A 19661-nucleotide genomic window follows, 5' to 3' on the forward strand; every position below is an offset into this window, starting at 1 on the left:
TCTTTATTGGAATTGTGGGTTCTTGATTTTTCACTGCAATTCAGTGGGGACCTTGATCTTTCACCTCCAGAATGCCCTGCACCACTACCGTGTCCCCTCCCTGGGCTACCGCCCTGTCCCCTCCTTTGGCTGTGCCCTGGCCAACCTCGGGGACACCCCAGGGACCACCTGGGCCTGTGTGAGAGCCCTGGCCAGCGCCTGGTGGCGTGTGCTGGACAGGCTCATGGACAGCTGGGCCCGGGTGGCCAAGGAGGCCACCAAGCTCCACGATGCCTGCAGGGATGCACCCACCAGGAGGGAGCAGCGGCTGGAGCTGTACCTGTGGCTGCTGGGGGACTTGGTGGCTGCGTGTGATGAAGCCACCGCATTCCCCTGGGAACTGCAGCACCGACTCGGGGAAATAGAGTTAGCCCTGGAGGGGAACAACGGAAGTGTCCCCTGATTTCCATGTGGCCTTGGTGGTCACGGTGGCCGTGGCCAAGCAGCTGTGGGAGGCCAGTGCCCACCTGGCTATGTGTCACCTGACTGTGGACACTTGGGGACATCAACACCCTCTTCTTCAGTCCCTCTCCTGGCCACGGTGGCCGCACAGTGCCAAAGAGCCATCAAGGACATCCCGAGGCTGCTGTGGACAGAGCAACATCACCACTGGGCTGCCATGGGGCTGGTGTCACCTCTGCAGAGACCTGGGGACATTCTGAGGACACTTTGGGAGCACTTGGGGACACTTTGGGAAGGCGTGTGGCGACGCTGGTGGGGGTGGGGGGGGGTGAATGAGCCTCCCCTCAGTGCCTTGCAGGACACCAGGCTGTGATTTGGGGGCCGGGGGGGTCCCCAGGCAGCCCCCACTGCTGAGCACTGACCCTGCCCCCAGGGGGCGCTGGGACCCCCCAAAAACCACAACTGCACCCCTTCAGTGCCCCCAACCCCACCTCGAGCACTGACCCACCCTCACCGGGCACTGGGACGAGTGGAGACCCCCCCGCCTCGGTTTTCTGGTGGTCAAGATGACCCGAAGACTGTGAAAAGTCCTTTTCTCCCAGCCCATGCAGCCAAAGAAGGAGTCGAGATGCACAGCTTTGCTTCTCAAGGTCATTTATTTTCTCTTCTCGATAACATGCTTTGTCCGCTCTGCTGAGCTCTGTCTAGCAGGTCGGTCTGTGGCAGTCTCCCTGCCTCAGGGCGGTGTTTGCCTTTTACACTAAAAACGACCTATACTATGTTTACAATAACATGCCAATATCTATCATTTACATGGGACAGTGTGACTCTACCTTCAACCAATAGAAAAGTGTCACCATCACAGCAACACATGGAGGGCGAGAAGAAGGTCAGGCCCAAATCCCTCCATCTTGTCCCCTTGAACCCCTTATTTTAAAACCCTAAAATTCTATTTTTTCACCCTGTGTTAATTCACCTACCACACTACTCAAACCCTTGTAGCTTGTAATTCCTCATACAAAGTTGGCAATTTTCTCCAGGGGCTAAAACCAAAACCACAGGTGCTCTTGACACCGTGCCAAGATCTCAGAGCCCCCTGCCAGGGGCTGGAGCCATCCAGGGCAGCCAGAGGGATGTGCTGGATTCCGACACCCCCCAGTCACTGAGCAACAGGACCCCCACTGTGCACAGCCCCCCCCATCTTGAGCACCAGGACAGGGACCAGATGCCCCCTCTTGCACTGACCCCCCCCAGAGCACCAGGCCCAGACCCCCCTTTGTGACACCCATCCATCACGGGGGTTACGCCCCCTCCCATTTGACCCCACAAAGCTGCGAGACCCCCGGGAACAGTGCCGAGACCAAGGGGGACCAGGGAGACAAAGCGCTGGAGGGGCACAGGGGCATCCCGAGCACTGGGGGGAGCCCTTGGGGCTTGGTCCTGTACCCCACCCCGTTATCAGCCAGGACCCCCTGTTATCACCAGGGTCCCCCCCAGTTTACCAGGACCCCCCCATTCACTGCCTCCCACCCTTCACCAACCCCCCAAAGCGCTGGGACCCCCCCGAGCCATGAGCCCAACCCAGTCCACCAGAATTCCACTCACGTCTCCTCCCCCATCCATGGGAACCCCCCCAAATCACAGCAGCACAAGGAGAAGAAGCCAACACCTTCCCTCCACCCAATGGGAATCACCAGGACCACGGATCAGCAGGGCTCTGCCCAACGGGGGTCACTGGGGATCATCCAGCCCGGAGCCTCCCATGGGGGATGGAGCTGGAGCAGCGCACGAAGCTCTTCCCTCACTCTCCTCCCTCACTCCAAGCTCTTCTCTCACTCGGGGCACTCACAGGGCTTCCCTTAGTGGTGCCTCCGTTGGTGTTTCATCAAGGTTGAGCTCTGTGAGAAGCTCTTCCCACATTCCCCACACTCGTAGGGCCTCTCCCCGGTGTGGATGCGCTGGTGCCTGGTGAGGCTGGAGTTGTGCTTGAAGCCCTTCCCACAGTTGGGGCAGCGGAAGGGCCTCTCCTCTGTGTGAATCCGCTTATGTTTGAGGAGATCGGAGCTGGTCTGAAACCTCTTCCCACACTGGGGACACTCGTAGGGCCTCTCCCCAGAGTGGATGCGCTGGTGTTTTCTCAGGGCAGAGCGGCACCAAAAGCTCTTCCCACATTCCAAGCACTCGTAGGGCTGTTCCCCAGTGTGGATCACCTGGTGCCGGAGTAGCGCAGAGCTCTCTCTGAAGCTCTTCCCACAATCCCGACACTCGTAGGGCCGTTCTCCAGTGTGGATCCTCTGGTGCTGGATCAGGTCAGAGCTATCTCTGAATCTCTTCCCGCACTCCCCACACTCGTAGGGCCGTTCCCCAGTGTGGATCAGCTGGTGCCGGATCAGGGTGGAGCTCCGGCTGAAACCCTGCCCACACTCCTCACACTGGTAGGGCCGTTCCCCAGTGTGGATCACCTGGTGCTGGATCAGGTGGGAGCTCCGGCTGAAACCCTTCCCACACTCCCCACACTCGTAGGGCCGTTCCCCAGTGTGGATCCTCTGGTGCTCAATCAGGTGGGAGCTCCGGCTGAAGCCCTGCCCACATTCCAAGCACTTGTGGGGCTTCTCCCTGCCATGAGCCTTCTCCACCAGCTCCGAGCTCTGGCTGGATCTCCGGCCGCCTTCCTGGCTCAGGGGGGCTCTTTCCTCCCCACAGCTCCCTGGGCTGGGTTTGCAGCCCCTCCTCCTGCAGGATCTCTGGGGCTTTTCCTCCTTCTCCATCAAGCCACGCCCTGGGAATGACAAATCCTGGTTTGGGGAAAAAACAAGAGGAGAGCACCTTGGACTAGAGGTTCCTCCTTGCCCAAGTTCATCTCGGGAATCTTGTGTCTGTAAGAACCTCCAAAACACCAAGATTCAGCCCAGAAATCCTGCAAACTTCAAGACACAGATCAAAAACTCCCCAAACATCACAAGTCAGCAAAAACCTCCTCCAAAAGATAAAGATTCAGCTGCAAAAAAACCAAAACCAAAGCACCAACATTTAGCCCAAGAAAGCTCAGAAACACCAAGATTCACCCCTGTGAAAATCGTGGATCCGCCTCCACAGTCACCGGCTGCAAGTGGGGGGAGCAGCGCTCCTGGGGCTGGGGGGAGGCTGCAGATACAGGGAGGGATGGAACCTTGTGCTGCTTCCTGTTCCTGCTCCTCCTCCTGTGACTCTACTCTTCCTCAGCTATTCCTCCTGCACAATCCTGCCTTCTCCTGCCACGTGCATCCTCTTGACCATTTTGTTCATCAACCCTGCTTCTCCTTCCCTTCTCCTCCTCCCCCAGGCCCAGCACCCACTGCCGGCTCCCTCTTCCCCCCAAACCCACAGCATCCCAGCGCAGGGGCAGGGATGGAGCTGGGGCAGGTCGGGCTGGGGCAGCACTGGGCTCTCGGCCGCCTCCGCCCGCACTCGGTCCCCACTGCAGCCGCTCCCGCCAGGACAGCGCGGGGGGGCCCGGCCTTGGCGCTGCCCCACTCCCATCTCCCCAAATTCCCCTCGCGGGGGGCGCTGGGGCCGAGGGGGGGGCGCAGGTGGGGTCCAGGTGGGGAAGGCTGGGAGCTGCGAGTCTGCCTGGCAACTGGTGAGTCATCAGCGCCGCGCGCTCCGATTGGCTGAGCTCTGCCTGAGGGCTGGGGCTGCAGCAAAGAGGAGACACCCTGCTCCAGGGGGGATCTCCCGCAAACGGGGGACCTCCATGAAAGGAACAAGAGGAAAGTGTCTTTACAAACAGATGCTGTCAATCTGCTCGGAGATAGGGCCAGGGACCTGTACATAAGGAAGTGACAGGAGAAGCCATCGGTTTCAGAAAATGGTATCGATGACACAGACTGCTGCTCAGCCAAGGTCCTGCTCAATTCATGAACTTCCAGAAGAACAACAAAGACTTAACACAGCCATGAATATCGTTTGCTATACAATAGTGGGGTGCATATGAAGGGGGTATGTAGCAGGTGGATTAGGAAGTCTGTAGCTCTCAAGTACTTCAGCCAGTGAGGAAAGGGAGAGGGAGATGTGGCCAGGAGAATTAGGATGAAAAGGAGGCTGTGTCCTCCAAAAATGGGAGAAGATCCCATGGGGAATGTCCCATGACCTCTCCCATTTTTAGGAATGAAATTACTTTTACAGGACTCCTCTGTCTGCTTTCTGGACAGAAACCTCTGCTGATGTCAGTTTTTCCACACACTCTGGGGCTCATCCAGAATTCCTTCCACCGTCCGGGCTGGCGGGCAGGGAGTGCAGCTGAAGGTGCCTCACCCACTTTGGATGATCGGCTCCCTTGGCTGGCGGCGGCACCAGGGATTGACTGGGGACCTGGCAGTGACCAGGAGACAGACGAGTGACACATCAAGGGGGTCTGTGAAGAGGCAGCAGGGAGAGAGCACTGAAAATCTCATCCGTGAGTGCACTGGGATCTTTGGGGAGTGAACATGGCAGGGTACCCAGGGAGGAGAGAAAAGGGAAAGCCAGGGAGGGGTCCTGGGCAAAGGGATGATGATCCCAAAATATCTCTGAAGGGTCCGTGGGGGGAATGTTGAGGTAGTTTGCACATTCTCCCAGAGGTAATTAAGGACATGGACACCCAGGGGGGCAATAAGGGAAGTGGAGAAGGGATTTGGACAACAGGGGATGGATGGTGTTGGTGTGCTGGGAAGGGATCGGGTGAAGGGGAGTGTGCAGCAATATGGTGAAGACAAGAAGCAGCAGGAAGAATCTACGTGGTAAGAAAAAGGATGATGGAAAAGAGAAGGAAGAGAAAAATACTGAGGATTGGGATGTTTTTCAGCACTGTTTTATGCTCAGAATTTGCCAGCTGACCAGATCTTTTCCATCTGCAGTTTCCAGGAGAGGAAAAGGAGGTCAGGATGACAGGGGGTGTCTCTGCATTGGGCAGCAGCAGCACCGGACACAGACCTGCGGGACTGGGAGCACGGGCTGGGGGCCTGTGGGGAGCTGCGGGGCCGGGGTGGGGGTGTGTGGCAGCCGGGGCTCAGCGCCGGGCGCTGCCTGACCCCACCAGCCCCGGGCAGGGCCGGCACTGGCCCCCGGCCCCCAGGAGGCTGCGGGACGCCCCAGCCGCTGCCCGGCCCCGGGGAGCTGCCGGCCCTGCCCGCCGGGGGGGCCGCCTTTGGACACTGCGGCAGGACAGGGACCGGCTCTGCCATACGGGCTCTGGAGGGGACCCTGAGCACAAGCAGGAAAACAAAGGAACATCTGGGAAATGCAGATTGTACATGCAAGGATCAGGATTTTCTATTAAGCATTTGGTTTGGGTCACTGGAAAATGAATGATTTTGCAAAAAGCTCAGCAGCTCTCAGAGGATGAGCACCCACAGGCACTGAGCGGGGCTGCAGGAGTGGCAGAAGGAGGCCCTGGAGCACTTGGGCACAAAGGCACAGCAGCTGAATGCAAGAAGGGATGAGCAAAAGCCCAGGCTGAAGGCAAAGGCCATGGCACAGTTCCTACAGCCCCTCAGGGATCAACCCCAGGGCCCAAGGGGGCCCCAGCACCCAGGGGATGGGGTCGGCCACAAGCACCTGGCAAAGGCATTGCCCTCCTGGGCAGGGGAGAGCCCACCCAAACAGCCCCTGGCAAGGACTCAGGGCTCCAGCTGCAGGGCACAGGAACACTGGAAGCAGAGGCAGCAGCACCCTCAGGAGGAGCAAGTCCACTCCTTGATGGACATGGATTGTCAGGGGTGTCACAGCTCCCATCACACCAGGGACCCACCACACTGGAGCCCTTGAGAACATTCAGGCTGGGTCTGCATCGAGAGGAGGCCTCTCCTGATGGACACAGGGGCCTCTCCATCCACTCTCAATCTGAGCCCTTAAGGGGGGAAATTGCTAGAAATGTCTTGGCTTATTCAGGGGATAAGAGGGAAAGAGGAGTGGCTTTATTCAACCACTCTTAGCAGATATGGGGAAGGGTTTGAAATGCAAGAATTTTTATTTGCTCTCAGTTGTGATTATAGTTTACAGGGAGAGGATTTGATTGCTAAACTGGGAATGTAAATATTCTAAAAGGTGATAGAGAGGCTAGTTCTCTTGTACGTTTTTGTCACATGTCTGGCCAGGCCTATGCTGAAGTGAACCCAGAAGTGTGGGTAGCCTCAGGGAAATGGGGAATATTAGATATGGAGCCTCTTCAAAGTACTTTGAAGCAACAGGACAAGTGGTGTCTAGAAGCAACACCCTATTCCAAGGGAGGGAAGTATGAAAAATGCATATTATACGATTGGCTCCTTGCAAATATTAAAATGAATACTATATGTGTTATGTTGGAAAGTTATGCTGTAGTAATCTCTTTTAAGTAGTGCTCTCTTAATCACTTTTAAGTAGTGTGCTACATACAGTTTTTAGCCTAGAGCATAATATTAAAATAGAAACTATGTGATGTAAAATACTTTTTGTAACTAGCTCAAGGAATGGAAAAGATAATCAAGAAATTCTTTGCATTACTCTCTCTGGATAGAGATCACAGCAACAGACACCAAGATCCCCAGAGAAGAATTATTGCCTCCTTTTCGGAAAAGCTCAGACTTTGAGGAACCAAGAAGGTTGATTTACAAGATTGGGGGGGGGGGGAGCTAAAATTAAGCAGAAACACCCCGGTTTGAAAGGAATGTTTGAATCATGTATGAGCTATATGAATATGCAATAGGCTATTGCTTTAAGGGGTAATCCTGTGTTAGCAAGGTGTGCTATTTGGCAGAGTGCCAGGCACCAGGACTCCATAATTGTTTACTTTTATTGTCTCTTATTCTCCTGATTGTTATGACTATTTTCATTACTATTAAACATCTGAAATTTTAACAAATGTGAATGGCGTTTTTCACAGGAAGGAAGGGGAATTAGACACAGCGCAGGACAAACTGGTGGAGCTGTGTGTGCTTTTAAGAGCCTGGCACTGAAATGCCCTGAGCAGGAAGGCTTCAATATCTTCTGGTGACACCATGTCAGCTAAAAGGGAGGCAAAAGCAATTCTGACTTCTTCAGCAACCACTGGATCACTTATTAAGGTATTTCTAAAAGAAATAATTCCAAGAGAAGGGATTGTGGAAGCAATAGAATCAGACAGTAGAACTTCTTTTACAGGAAAAAAATTCTTCAGGGGATTATGGCAGCTTTAGGAATACAACGGGACCTCCATAACCCCTGGCACCCCCAGAGCTCAGGTTGAGTAGAAAGAATGAATGGGAAAAGAAACACCTTTGGAAGCTGGGGAGAGAAACCAAGATGCCATGGGTACAGCTTTTGCCATTGGCTTTGGCAAGAAGAAGAGCCAGACCCAGGGCCGATATTCAATTGTCTCCCTTGCAATTCATCTTGGGAATTCCTTACCCTGGTAATTCTCCACCTAGTGCAGGCTGGACATAAGGGATGTACAGTTAAAGCAGTCTGTGGGCAGAATCCTGTCTCCTGTGAAATCTCTGCCACAGGAAGCTGGGCTGGCACAGAGACTGCCTTGGCACTTTGCTGTTCCCAACATCCAAGCAGGACATCGGGCCCTGCCTAAGGACTGCAAAGCAGCACCACTGGTGGCCAAGTGGCCCTGAGGCCAGAAACAGCTGCCAGCACAGCTGAACCCGGGGGACCCCTCAGCCTCGGCTCCAGGGCTCTGAAGCCCCGGAGATTTGCACTTCCCACCTGCAGCAGGAGGATGGGAGGCCCCCACTGAGCCTGCACTGAAGGCAGCGCAGCAGCAGCCAGGCCTCCACAGCGGGGCAAGGCCCTGGGCCTGCCCACACATCCTCTGCTCAAATCCTCCGCCTGCCCACCCTCCTTTGGCATCTCCAGACACCGGGGCCAATCCTTGCTGCCACTGCTGCAGCTTCAGTGCTTTCTGTGCCTGCACTGCCGCAGCTGCTGGGGAACACAACGGCACAATTCCACTCTGGCTCTCACTTACACTCACACACTGCGCTGCCTGCCATTGCATCCATGGAAAACACACCAGGGCATCGACTTGAACCTTTTCAACATTTTATTTCTCTACTCAGGATTGCTTTGCCTTGGCCTCGGGGAAAGAAATGTTAAAGGTTTTCTTTAAGGGATGTTCCACCACTCAATGGAGATGAGTTGAACAGCTCAACACTCTGGGAATGGCCCAAAAGATACCCACAAAGATAACGACCAGCAGCAAAACAGCAACGCCCAGCAGCAAACAGCAACCAACACCTACCCCAGACACTGCCCCCGGCACAGCTGGAGACACCTGCTCTGCAAAAGGCTGAGAAGGAAATCCAGCAGTTCCCACCTAATTAACATCAGAGGCAAAGAAATCCGGGTCCAATCGGAACCCAAATACTAAAAACTGCACAACTTGAAACTATAGAACATTAAACCACAGGGTTTAGATTGGTTCAGACTGTATCAAGTTTGGGGAAAATCTAGTAAAACCCACGTGTCACGCAATTAATTTCTCTGCACAGCCGGGCTATGTGGGGATGGAATGATTTCTGTTGCACACCCTGGCCAGAATCAAGTAATGCCTTGACTCTAACACGAAACATATTGGAGGAGTTTTTCTTTTTCCTGCAGTTTCAGTGCAAAGTTTATAGCATTCAAATATTTTTTGTAATAATCCTACTTCAATATTGCCGGTTAGGTTTGGGTCAGGGATGGGAGAATGAGTTTTTACTCCAAGGAGAAATAGAAAAAACTTAATTGCCTCGGATTTTTTTTGTGTATGTTTTTGTGAGAGATAACAAAATTTTGCTCTGGGTTTTCCGACGTTCACCTTTAGGCTGCATTTTGCAAAACTAGAAGAGATTTAAAGGTGACTCTTTACCTCATAAACAGTAAAAAGATGATTTGGACGAAAAAATAAAAGCAGCAGGTTGGGGGGGGTGGCACATGTGAGGCTGCTGAAGGCTGCTCTGGAAGAGAAGCTGCATTCCAGGCAGCCAGCGGAGGAGCTTTAGAAATGCAAATTAACACTGCTGGGGCAAAGTGCGGACAATGTACCCGGCTCTTCTTGCCTGGGGCAAGAATTGGGCTGATTCCCTCTGCCCCTCACCCCAAGCTCTGCCTGCTTGCACAGATGCAATTGGCACAGCTGAAGGCAGAGCCCATGGTCAGGATCTCTGACTCTGCAACAGAAATGGGTGAAGCTGCAAAAGGAAACAGCAAATGGAGAATGTTGTGAAAACTTCACTAAAATAAGGGGGGATCATGCCTGTGCCCACTCCAACATGTGCTGTCACTGTCTATGCTATACAGGGTGTATCAGAGCACTGGGGAACTTTTTTGCTCTAACAAGTTCAGGGAAATCAGTTGAAATTCAAGTATTTGATTATGTAATTAGAAAAAAGCGGTCAATTAATGCAGCCCCGGCTGGAGGTAGCGCCCTAAAAAGGGGAAAAGATGAATGGCCACCTGACCTAACCCTACAACCAAAGAGGACCCGGGAAGAACAAAACAGAGTCAATGAGTGAATCTGCCTGGAGACAGGGCCAGGGACTTGTAGATAAGGAAGTAATGGGAGAAACCATCAGTTCCAATAAATGTTACAAATTGACCCAGACTGCTGCTCAAAGTCCCGCAAAATTCCTCAACTTCGAGAAGAACAAGGACTTAACAGAGCCATGAATATCGGCTGTTATACACAAGGAGGGTGCACATTAACGAGGACATGCAGCAGGCACATCAGGAAGACTGAACCTTCCAAGTCCCTCAGCCAGTGGGCAAAGGCAGAGGGAGATGCGGCCGGGAAAAGGAGCATAAAAAAGGAGGCTGCGTACTGCAACAACGGCAGAGATCGCACGGCAAATGCCCCACGGCCTCTCCCTCTGCTCAGCAATAAAGTCACTTTTACAGGACTCCTCGGTCTCCTCTGGGCACAGAAACCTCCGGCGACGTGAATTTCCCCGCACGCTCCCGGCGACGGGGCAGCCACCTCTGTCCTACCCACAGCAAGCGGGACGAGGCAGCGCTGCTCCGGCAGCGGCTCCTGCCCAGGCAGCGGCGGGAAGGAGAGCGCGGGCAGCCGCTCCCGCAGCGCCCTCGGCCCAGGGCCACCACGGGCCGGACACGGCACAAGCAAGCCGCCGCAGCCCCCTGCCGCCCCCTCCGCCCGCAGCGAGCCCCGAGCCCCCGCAGAACCCAGCGCGGCTCCCACCTGCGCCGGGGCCGCCTCCCAGCTCCGCCAATGCCGCCTCCCCGGCCTCCGGCCGCTGCCGCCGCTCCCGGGCCCGCACAGACGCTCCGCCAATGGCGCCGCTGCCCAGCCAGGGCCGCCCTCAGGCCGCCAGCGGGGCCGTGCTTCGCCCCGCTCTCACCAATCAGCGCGCCACAACCACGACTGACGGCACAGCCGGCCAATCGCAGCGAGGGGCGGGCTCTGCACACGGCACCGCCTCGCCCCGCGCTCTCAGGGCCCCCGGGCTGGGCAAGGGCAAAGCCGCAGCTGAGGAACAGCCCTGGAACGGGCCCGGGCCCGGGCCGGCATCCAGCGGAAACACAAACAAACTTCTCCGCACCTCCCGACACGGCTTTCCCGGCCCTGCGCCTTCGCTGCCTCCGCCTCTGCGGCAAGCCCACGAGCCTCTCTTCTCCTACCCCTAATTAGGAGCATCAGTGCAGCGCTTTGATTTCCCCCTAAAGGGAAAACCACCCCAAACCCCTTCGGCTGAGTGCGGGAGTGGAGATATTTCTGGCAGAAAACGACAAAAATGGTTTTTTTCCCCGGGCTGGTAAGAACCAACCGAACTGTGGTGGCACCCCCCAGCAGCGCCTCTCTGCCGCCCCAGCTGAAGCCCTCGCTGGCTGCTCCAGGCTCCATGGGCACACTGGGAGCTCTGGGAAGGGGCCCCGGCTCGGGGGGCAGCCCCACGGCCCCCACGGCAGCTCCAAGGCTCCTCCGGCCGGGATGGAACGTGGCGTGGGGAGCAGGGGAAGGGACGGGGCTGCCGGCAGCACAAGGCAGCCAAGGGAACACGAGGGACACCGGGGGCACTTCACAAACATTTAATGCAAAAGAGAAAATCCTAGGAAAGACAAAAGCAACAGCAACACGAGGCCACACGAGGCATGTCCCACTGTAGTGGGGTGACGCTGGCCCGATGCCAGGCACCCACCAAAGCCACTCTCTCACTGCCCTCCAAGCCTGGACAGAGCAGATAAAATTTAACCAGGGGTTCAGGAGTTGAGCTAAGGACCAGTAAATATCCCTCATCCAACACCGTCACTGTTTCTCCTTCTTTTCCTACTCCTGCTCTTCCTGCTCCTCCTTTTCCTCTTTCCCTCCTCCTCCTCCTTCCTAATCCCACCACCTCCCCAGTTCCTGCCTCTCTATATTTAGAGTGGAGAACCTTGTTTGTTTTTAGAATGAGAACAAAGATCCCAGATGGAACACGGCTTGCTGGTTGTAGTCAGAACTATCAGTGCCTAAAGGTCATGTTTCCTTTGCTTTGGTCCCGACCTTGTTCCTCCTCAGTGTTCAGGCTGGGCTATCGGGTGTCCTTGTTTGCTGCATTTTCAGAGTTCCTCTTGGATCTTTGGGCCATAGGCTGTGCCTGGGAGGGTTCTTTGTGCTCCTTTGTGACACAGGAGAACCTCCCAGGCGGTTTCCGTGTGAGCTGCTGCTGTGATGTCAAAGGAAAACTGCCACGTCCCCGTGGTGTTCCCGTTGCTGTGGGACACAGAGGCCTCAGTGTCCAGAGTGGCTGTGGGCACTGCTCGTTGCCGGAGGATCCTCCTGCCCGAGGCATTCTCAGCAGCCAGCCCACCCCTGACGGGTCTCCTTCTGTGCTTGCAGGGCTACAGTCAGCAGACGTGTGCAGCGCAGCCAAAATGATCCAGCACGTGGTTGCTGCAGTTTGCACGCTGTACTTTGTGGCTTATTTGGGGTATTTTTTAACCCACTTGGCATGTAAGTCGAGGTTTCCCCTCAGTGCTGTGGCTTTGGGCTTGCTGTGTGCTTTCTGTTCTTCCTCTGGACTTGAGTTGACTTTGTAACCAAATTGCCATGAAGACACCATTGGTTTGGGAGAGCTCCTGCCAGCAGCTGCAGCTGAAAAAGGGGGTGTCTGCAGCCAGCGGGGCGTGCACAGCATTTGCAATGAGCCCTGGGGGGTTCTGTTCCCTCAAGCGGGGAGTCTGTGGCAGCAGAGCCTGGAACTCCCTCCGTTTGCTGGTGCAGCCAAAAACTGACCCAGCCCAGTATTTTGTGCTGTTCTCTTGCTGTGTGAAGGGACTGTGGCTCCTGGAGGGACGCTGTGAAAGCAAAATGCTCTCTCGGGGTTGCCTTGCTCCGTGGCATTTCCCACCACAGGCATATTTTTTCCTGACAGCATCTGGTTCATGTTCCCTCTTCCCTTGCAGGGCACCTCATGTGTGGATCCCGAGCAGCTCCTCCTTCAGTGAGTGGGGAAGGAACCTTTGGTGTTTGGAATTGTGCAGCAAGTTGTGAGCTCGGCATGTGGCAGCCGAGTGCCAGCCTGGGAGGCTGAAGGAAAGTTCCTGTCAGTGTCCTTGCGGCAGCAAAGGGGTCCCTGGCAGTTTTCTCCTTTTCTGCTGAAGAGCTTTAGAAGAGCTGCAGGTCTGGTTTTTCAGGCAGAGGATTGCTCGCTGGCTTTAGCCATCATGGAATATCGAATTCCCAACAATAAGTGGCAATGTTTGTTGTAGTGTACAGCTACGCAAACGGAGCAAAAAGGCTTTGTGAATTTGAAATGGGAGTTTCTGTTTCCTAAACCTAAAGCTGGAGTTTCTATTCTGTATTTTTACGTGTATTCCTCCTTCCCCCTGGAGTTATTCCCACTGGATTTTACCTATAATGTATTCATACTGGGCATTGTTCTATTGGTTTCACCTTATCACTTATTTTCCCCTATATAACCTGTAACTCAATCCCAAACCATTGTCACTTGTATGTGCGGCGTTCGAGCAAATACAGCGTACTTTGGACTGCACAACAAGTGTCCAATCTCTTGAGTCTCTTTATCCCGGTCTTGATCGCTCTAAATAGCTCTGCCTGTATCAAACGAACCCACAAAGGTGTTTGTCACTTCTCTCCGGCTGCTCCCGGAAGCGCCTGGCCAGCGCCCTGGGAAAGAGGAGCCAGGCGAAAACAAGGAAGTCAGAGAGAAAAGAAGCAACAATGTTGACTTTAGCCCATTGTTAGTTTGAACAGCTCCAATCCCAATTTCTGGTTAGTGCAGCTGGATGTGCAGCTGAGGATAAAGAAGGTGATAACTGAGACAGAACTTCCCGTCCCTCACGCTGCCGTCTGTCCACAGGGCACAAAAGCAGCACCAGCACCTCCTCTGGCTCCCTCTGCTTCCAAAGAGGAGGCCAAAGAGGAGGAAGACAGCAGTGAGCTTCCTGCTGTTCTGGGGGACGATGGTGAACTTCCCTCAGTGCCGGGAGATGAGGGTGAACTTCCCACTGTTCTGGGAGACGAGGGCGAACATCCCGCGGTGTGGGAATACAACGGCGAGGCTCCCACGGTGGGGGACAAGGACAGTGGACATCTCCCAGCGTGGGACGAGGACGGTGGATGGCCCCTGGTGTGGGACGAGGATGGCCAGGCTCACATGGTGTAGGACGAGGATGATGGACATCTCCTGGCATTGGACGAGGACAGAGGACATCCTTTGGCTTGGGAAGAGGAGGGTGAACTTCTCCCAGCATGGGAAGTGGACAGTGAACATCCCCTGGCTTGGAAAGATGATGGCGAACCTGCAGCGTTTTGGGAAGAGGATGGAGAACCTCCCTGTGCTTAGGAAGAGGACACTGAACCTCCCTCGGCTGTGGGATCCTGGGCTGAACATTCTGCCAGCAGCACAGCCCTGCAGCCAGAGGGGAGAGGGGAATGGTGCCTGCTGCAGCTGAGTACGTCTGCTCTGTTCCTGTGTGCCAGAGCAGGCTGCTGTGTGTGTGTCTCGGCATCAGCTGCACCCAGTGTTGCTCTGCAGCTGAATGTCCCAGGGCCATTGATTGTCCTTCCCCCGCTGAGACCAAGGGGCTGACGGCCCCAGGGAGGGGGGCTGCATTCTGGCTCTGCTGCAAGGCGGGGTCTCACTCTGGGAGGGAGCGTCTTCCACGTGGTTTCTTTCAGGGAACAGCGTGAGCCTGGCGGAACCTGCCGAGAAATACCTGGAAGTGGAGCAGATTGGCCAAGGGTAAGTGCACGGCAGTTACTTCTGCACAAGGAGGCCCAGGTGTTGTGCTGGTGCAGGATCTAGTGAGAAGTCAGGAGAGCTCCAAGCACCTCCAGACACTGGGGTACCATCCTGCTGTCTCTCAGTCCTGATCAGAATTGATAACTGTGCTCAGAAGGCATCATCAAAGCCCCTGAGGCTGGCAGTGTCCTGCCTGCAGCAAGGAGCAGGACCTGGAAGATCTTCTGTCCCTGGTACTATGTTGCCTAAAAGAGCCACTCACCATGTGGTGATTGTCAGAAAACAGAAGACTTCTTTCAAATATTTTGTTTCAAAAATATACACTGGTCATGATTTTCAATCTAATGGTTTAGAAACAGAAACCAGAGATGAACAAGTAAGTGTTCTACTCTAGCACAGGTAGTAGAGCCCATGCATTCAGTAACAGACACAGAGCTGATGCACTCTGGGGGAAAATACATCACCTGCCTGATGGCAGGGCCCTTGTGGATCCTGCAGGTCTTAGGCAGGAAATGGAAAAGGATGAAATGCATTCTTTTCCTGTTCTTTAGACACCCATTGCTCACCTTGAGCTTTGAACTAAATCAGTTCAGCGTGGACATTTGGGATTTGCTCCAGCCCAATTCCTTTGTGTTGGGTCTCAGTTTTCTCTTGCACACCTTGCATGGCAGAGGGCTGGTGGCTGCTGTGCTGTTGTTGGAAGGGTTGATGCACCCAGGTGTTTGTGAATGCTGCAGGCAGCAGAGATCTCCTGTCTGGGCTGGCTTTCACTGCCAGGGCCTAAAGCGCTGCCTCTTTCTTCTCTGCTGTTTTGTCTCCAGGGCTTTCAGAACCGTTTCTAAAGGACACGACAGGGCCACTGGAGGAGAGGTCAGTGTCAACATGCCCAGCACGTCTGGCCCAGCGCGTTTCCAGGGCTTTCCCCTCTGCTGGGAGCTGTGGCTGCAGCTTTGGGGGCCAGCAGAGCTTTCCTGCACAGGCTGCTCCTCTGAAGGCAGAGCAGTGTCAGCCTGCAGAGCACAGCTGGGACAGACTTGGTCCTTCTGAAGTGCCCAAAGGAATGCAAGGAGGGCAGCGGTGTCTGTCAGAGCAGGACATGCTGGCTTGGTCTTCCTATCTAAAAGTGTGAATGCATCAGTGCTGGAGACTGAGGCCCAATTTATCTTTCCTAATTAGAGAAAGATCCTGCTTGGCCTCAATTTGGGGTTTTAGTTCCACTTCAGCTGTTCACAGAGAGAGAGGCAGAGATATGAGAAGATGGATGTCCAGAGCAAAGCTCTCTCCTAAACCCTGCAGTTGTGTTTGGCTCTGGGGTCAGTGACAGCCTGTGACAGGGATCACCTGAGCAATGGATGTGTGTGTTTGCTTTGTTGTGCAATCCCAACCAGAGCAGTTGCATCTGAAATCACGACCAAATCCCATAGAATTGCTAAAGGGTTCCCGGCTGCTCTGCACCATTTTCACAGAACCAGAATTACCTCCTGCTTGCAAAATGTGTTTGAATAATAATGAGAGTGTTGAGGACATTTGAGAAGACTGTAGGTGCAGAGAATGTTGTTAGAGCTTGGAGGCTGACAGCTTCGTGTTTGCTGCGGCCTCCTGCCACAGACTCCTCCAGTTAAAGGTCTGCAATGTCCCTTCAGGTGGCCATAAAGAAAATGAGGCTCAGAGTGCAGAACAGGGAACGAGCTGTGAATGAGCTCCTGCTCCTGAAGGACAAGAAGAACCCCAACATTGTCAACTCTTTGGACAGGTGAGTGCTTCAGGCCTTATCCCATGCACCGGCCCTGCCTTAACCTTTCCTGGCATCTGTAGTCTGTAGCCTGTTTTGAAAATGCCTGACCCTGCCATATCCTCCCAAAACAACAGCCTGGCAGTTTGTTCCCTCCATGTGCTTTTGTTGCTTTGGTTTGGTTTTCCTTCAAGTTGATCCTGTTTTCTGTGTCTTACAACAAGTGCTGATAAACCACAGCAGAAATTATTTCCCTTGCCTTCTTCTTCCCAGCCCTTTTCCATTGCTGCAGGATGCCAGGCAGACCAGGTTCTTGTTTCCAGAAATGCCTCATTTGCCCATTTGTCACTGGCCTTGCCTGTTTCTGAAGGGACTTTCTGAAAGGTTTTCTGACCCCTTTTGTCCCAAGTGCTGCACGGCCTCCTCCCCTGGATAACCCTGGGAGTTGTGTTGCCTTGTTCTGGAGGGAATGGTGGAACTGATGAGTTCAGAAGCTGAACCAGCTGGGGGCCAGTGTTGTGGTTCCACATTGATCTGGGCTGTTGCGAAACTGCATTTTTCACCCGCTTGCCATCTAAGGCCTCTCCTTTCTCACAGGTGTCTCCTCCTTTAGACTGTGCAGATTCCAAGGGCTGTGCAGCCTGGCAGGAATGTCTCTCCATCTGATCCTGTCCTCATTGACAAGAGACCTGGAAAAAATGCTCCACTCCAGGCTTTTCCATGGGGGAACTGAGCACTGCACATTGGTCTCCATGCCATTGTTTTCCAGCTTCCTTCTTGACGGAGATCTCTGGTGATGGAATACATGGATGGAGGAACTTTGCAGGTCATTGTCAGACAGACACGCATGGCTGAAGGAGAGATGGTAGCTGTCAATCAGGAGGTGAGGGATCCTGCTTGTGACTGCTGTGCCTTGGACACGATGGTCCTTCCCAACAGGGCGTCAGAACAGGAGTGGCTCCATGCTCAGGGCTTTGTTTCTCTGTTGTTTTTATGAGCTGGAGAAGAAAGAGTCTCTGCAGTGAACGGCCTGCCAGCAGCACTGCACTTCTACTCTGTTCTTGTTCTCTTTCCTGCTGTTGTGGTTCTCTCTGTCTGTTTTGGATTTGATTTGCTGTTCTCAGCCTTGCCTTGAACCGTTTGCCTGGAGCTTGTCTGCAGTGCACTCCTGGCCTGTCACAGCAAAGGTGCTGCTGGCAGAATCCGAAACTGTCCTTTCTTGTGTGATATATTCTGGCCATTGGTTTTTACCCTTGTGTTTCTTGTTCTCTCTCAGTGTCTGCAGGGCCTGGATTTCCTCCATGCGAACCGGGTGATCCACAGAGATCTGAAGAGCTCCAACATCCTTCTGGGAATGGACGGCTCTGTCAAGCTGGGTGGGTGTTCCTGGCCAGGCACGGCGCTCCCGGGCTGCGGCTGTGGGGCTGCTTCCCAGTGACGGCCAGAGCCCCACAAGGGCTGCTGGGGGCACTGCCCGGCCCCTGCTGCCAGCTGAGAGCGGCTGCCCCTGCAGAGAGCTCAGGAGAGGAGCAGGCTGTCAGGAGTGCCTTTGCTCTGGGTATGGCCCTTCCAGAGGGGCAGGAGTTGGAATCTAAAGCTTCAAGGGAATCAGTAAAAGCCACTGCACGAAAGCTGAGGGTTTCTTTAAGGGTCCAGTTCCATCTGTCCTTGGCTACAGCCCTGAGGACTTTTCCAGCTGACTTCACTACTGCATTCTCAGACTGAGAGTGGGGAGTCTTTGTGCTTGGTTTCCTCATTCCAGCTGCCTTTGACAGTGTTTGTTTCTGTCCTCAGCTGATTTTGGCCTCTACGCTCTGCTCAGCCCTGAGCAGGACCAGCGCAGGTCCATGGTGGGCACTGCTCACTGGATGGCCCCAGAAGTTGTCACCAGTTCTCCTTATGGCCCCAAGGTGGACATCTGGTCCTTTGGCATTGTGACCATCGAGATGGTGGAAGGAGAACCTCCTTACTTCAAGGAAACGAGGGCCATGGTAAGAGGCAAATTCTGCAGTGGTTGCAGAGGCCTGTGAGCACAGGGTGACCCTGCACTGGGAGCAGCAGCTGGAGGCTTCTGCCCATGGGGAAGGGAATTCCCAGAGGACTCGAGCCTCAGCACAGATGATTGTTCTGCAGTGTCCAGCAACATTTTGCTTTGGGATTTACATTGTTGCCACTCTTCTGGCTGTGAGGATGACCTGAAAATGTGAAGCAAGTGCATCAGCTCTTTACAATGGCTGTGGCAGCACCAGGGTTTGGGTTTTTTGGTTGGCATAGAAAAATCAGCTCTGAGCAGCATCTCTGCCAGGGAGGAGAGTGCCCCTGGAGCTGGGACTGGGAACCTGGGCTCGATGTCAGCACTTGTGGGTGTGCAGGAAGCTGGCAGAGCGCTGAGTTTGCTTTTTCCTGCAGGCCCGTGCTCTGATCCAGCAGAACGGGACCCCGCAGCTGCAGGAGCCCAGGCGCCTGTTGGCTCTGCTGTGGGACTTCCTCGAGTGCAGCCTGGAGCCGGACGAGGAGCGGCGCTGGTCTGCCCAGGAGCTGCTGCAGGTGAATGCCAAGTGGCTGCAGGGGAAGCAGCAGCGCCAGGGAGGGGTTTTCTTGTGGGGCCCCCTCCGAGAGTCTCCAGTCTCGCTGCTTTCCACATGCAAAGCAAGCAGAATCCTTGCCTGGTTTGGCTTGGCAGGGTCCTTTCGAAGTCGTCTTCACCTGGTGCCCCACAACGAGCAGGACCATCTTCAAGCAGGTCAGGTGGCTCAGAGAGCCCTGCCTGACCTGAGCTTGGAAGTTTCCAGGGAGGAGGCACCTCCCACATCTCTGGGCACCTTCTCTCAGTGCTTCCCCACTCTCCTGGTTAAAAAATTCTGCCTTAGAGCTAATCTGAGCCTGCTTCCCTCTCCTGAGTTTCAGACCATTTCCCTTTGTCCTGTTGCAACAGAGCTTGTGAGGAAGTTGACTCTGGAAAGTAACGGTTCATTTCTTTCTTTTTTATCCTTTGGGCAGCGCCCATTTTTATCATCAGCCAAGCCTCTCTCCACCCTGACCCCTCTGATCACTGCAGCAAAGCAACTGAGGGAGCAGCGGAGGAGATGAAGAACTGGAGGACAGCTTTTAGTTACAGTAGTTAGGACAACTAGTTAGTCATGGTAGTTAGCACTGCTACTTCGTTATGGTAGTTAGGACAGCCTGTTTGTTATGGCTCTTATGACAGCCTGTTTGGTATGGCAGTTTTTTGAATAAAAATTCTCTTAAAACTCACCTCCCTTGAGGTGTCCCTTCCTTCTCCCTCTGTGACTCAGCTGCCCAGAGCAATGTGAGAGGAGAGC

General features: G+C 54.4%; 2 protein-coding genes across 3 annotated transcripts; one reads left to right on the forward strand and one right to left on the reverse strand.

Moving 5' to 3' along the window:
* Positions 1-2023: 2023 nt before the first annotated feature.
* Positions 2024-12345, reverse strand: LOC128801774 (zinc finger protein 239-like). 2 transcript variants are annotated; one of them, XM_053967900.1, is made up of 2 exons: positions 11903-12345; positions 2024-3236 (listed from the first exon to the last, which is right to left on the reverse strand). In XM_053967900.1, exon 2 carries the CDS (start codon positions 3207-3209, stop codon positions 2301-2303), a length of 909 nt encoding a protein of 302 aa, XP_053823875.1. In that variant the 5' UTR covers positions 3210-3236; positions 11903-12345; the 3' UTR covers positions 2024-2300. The 2 variants fall into 2 exon arrangements, with proteins under 2 accessions (XP_053823875.1, XP_053823874.1); XM_053967899.1 differs by lacking the exon at positions 11903-12345 and adding an exon at positions 10601-11169.
* On the forward strand, positions 5162-19416 carry LOC128801693 (serine/threonine-protein kinase PAK 3-like). The gene is given in 16 exon segments (XM_053967733.1): positions 5162-5198; positions 5372-5617; positions 10326-11012; positions 12239-12352; positions 12805-12842; positions 13722-14021; positions 14208-14316; positions 14543-14606; positions 15428-15476; positions 16250-16359; positions 17108-17130; positions 17133-17221; positions 17615-17714; positions 18133-18329; positions 18748-18885; positions 19022-19416. Coding segments are annotated over 16 exon segments (2394 nt in total). The 3' UTR covers positions 19115-19416.
* The last annotated feature ends 245 nt before the right edge of the window (positions 19417-19661 follow it).

Source organism: Vidua chalybeata, chromosome 31 (genome assembly GCF_026979565.1).
Source record: "Vidua chalybeata isolate OUT-0048 chromosome 31, bVidCha1 merged haplotype, whole genome shotgun sequence".
NCBI lineage: Eukaryota > Metazoa > Chordata > Aves > Passeriformes > Viduidae > Vidua > Vidua chalybeata.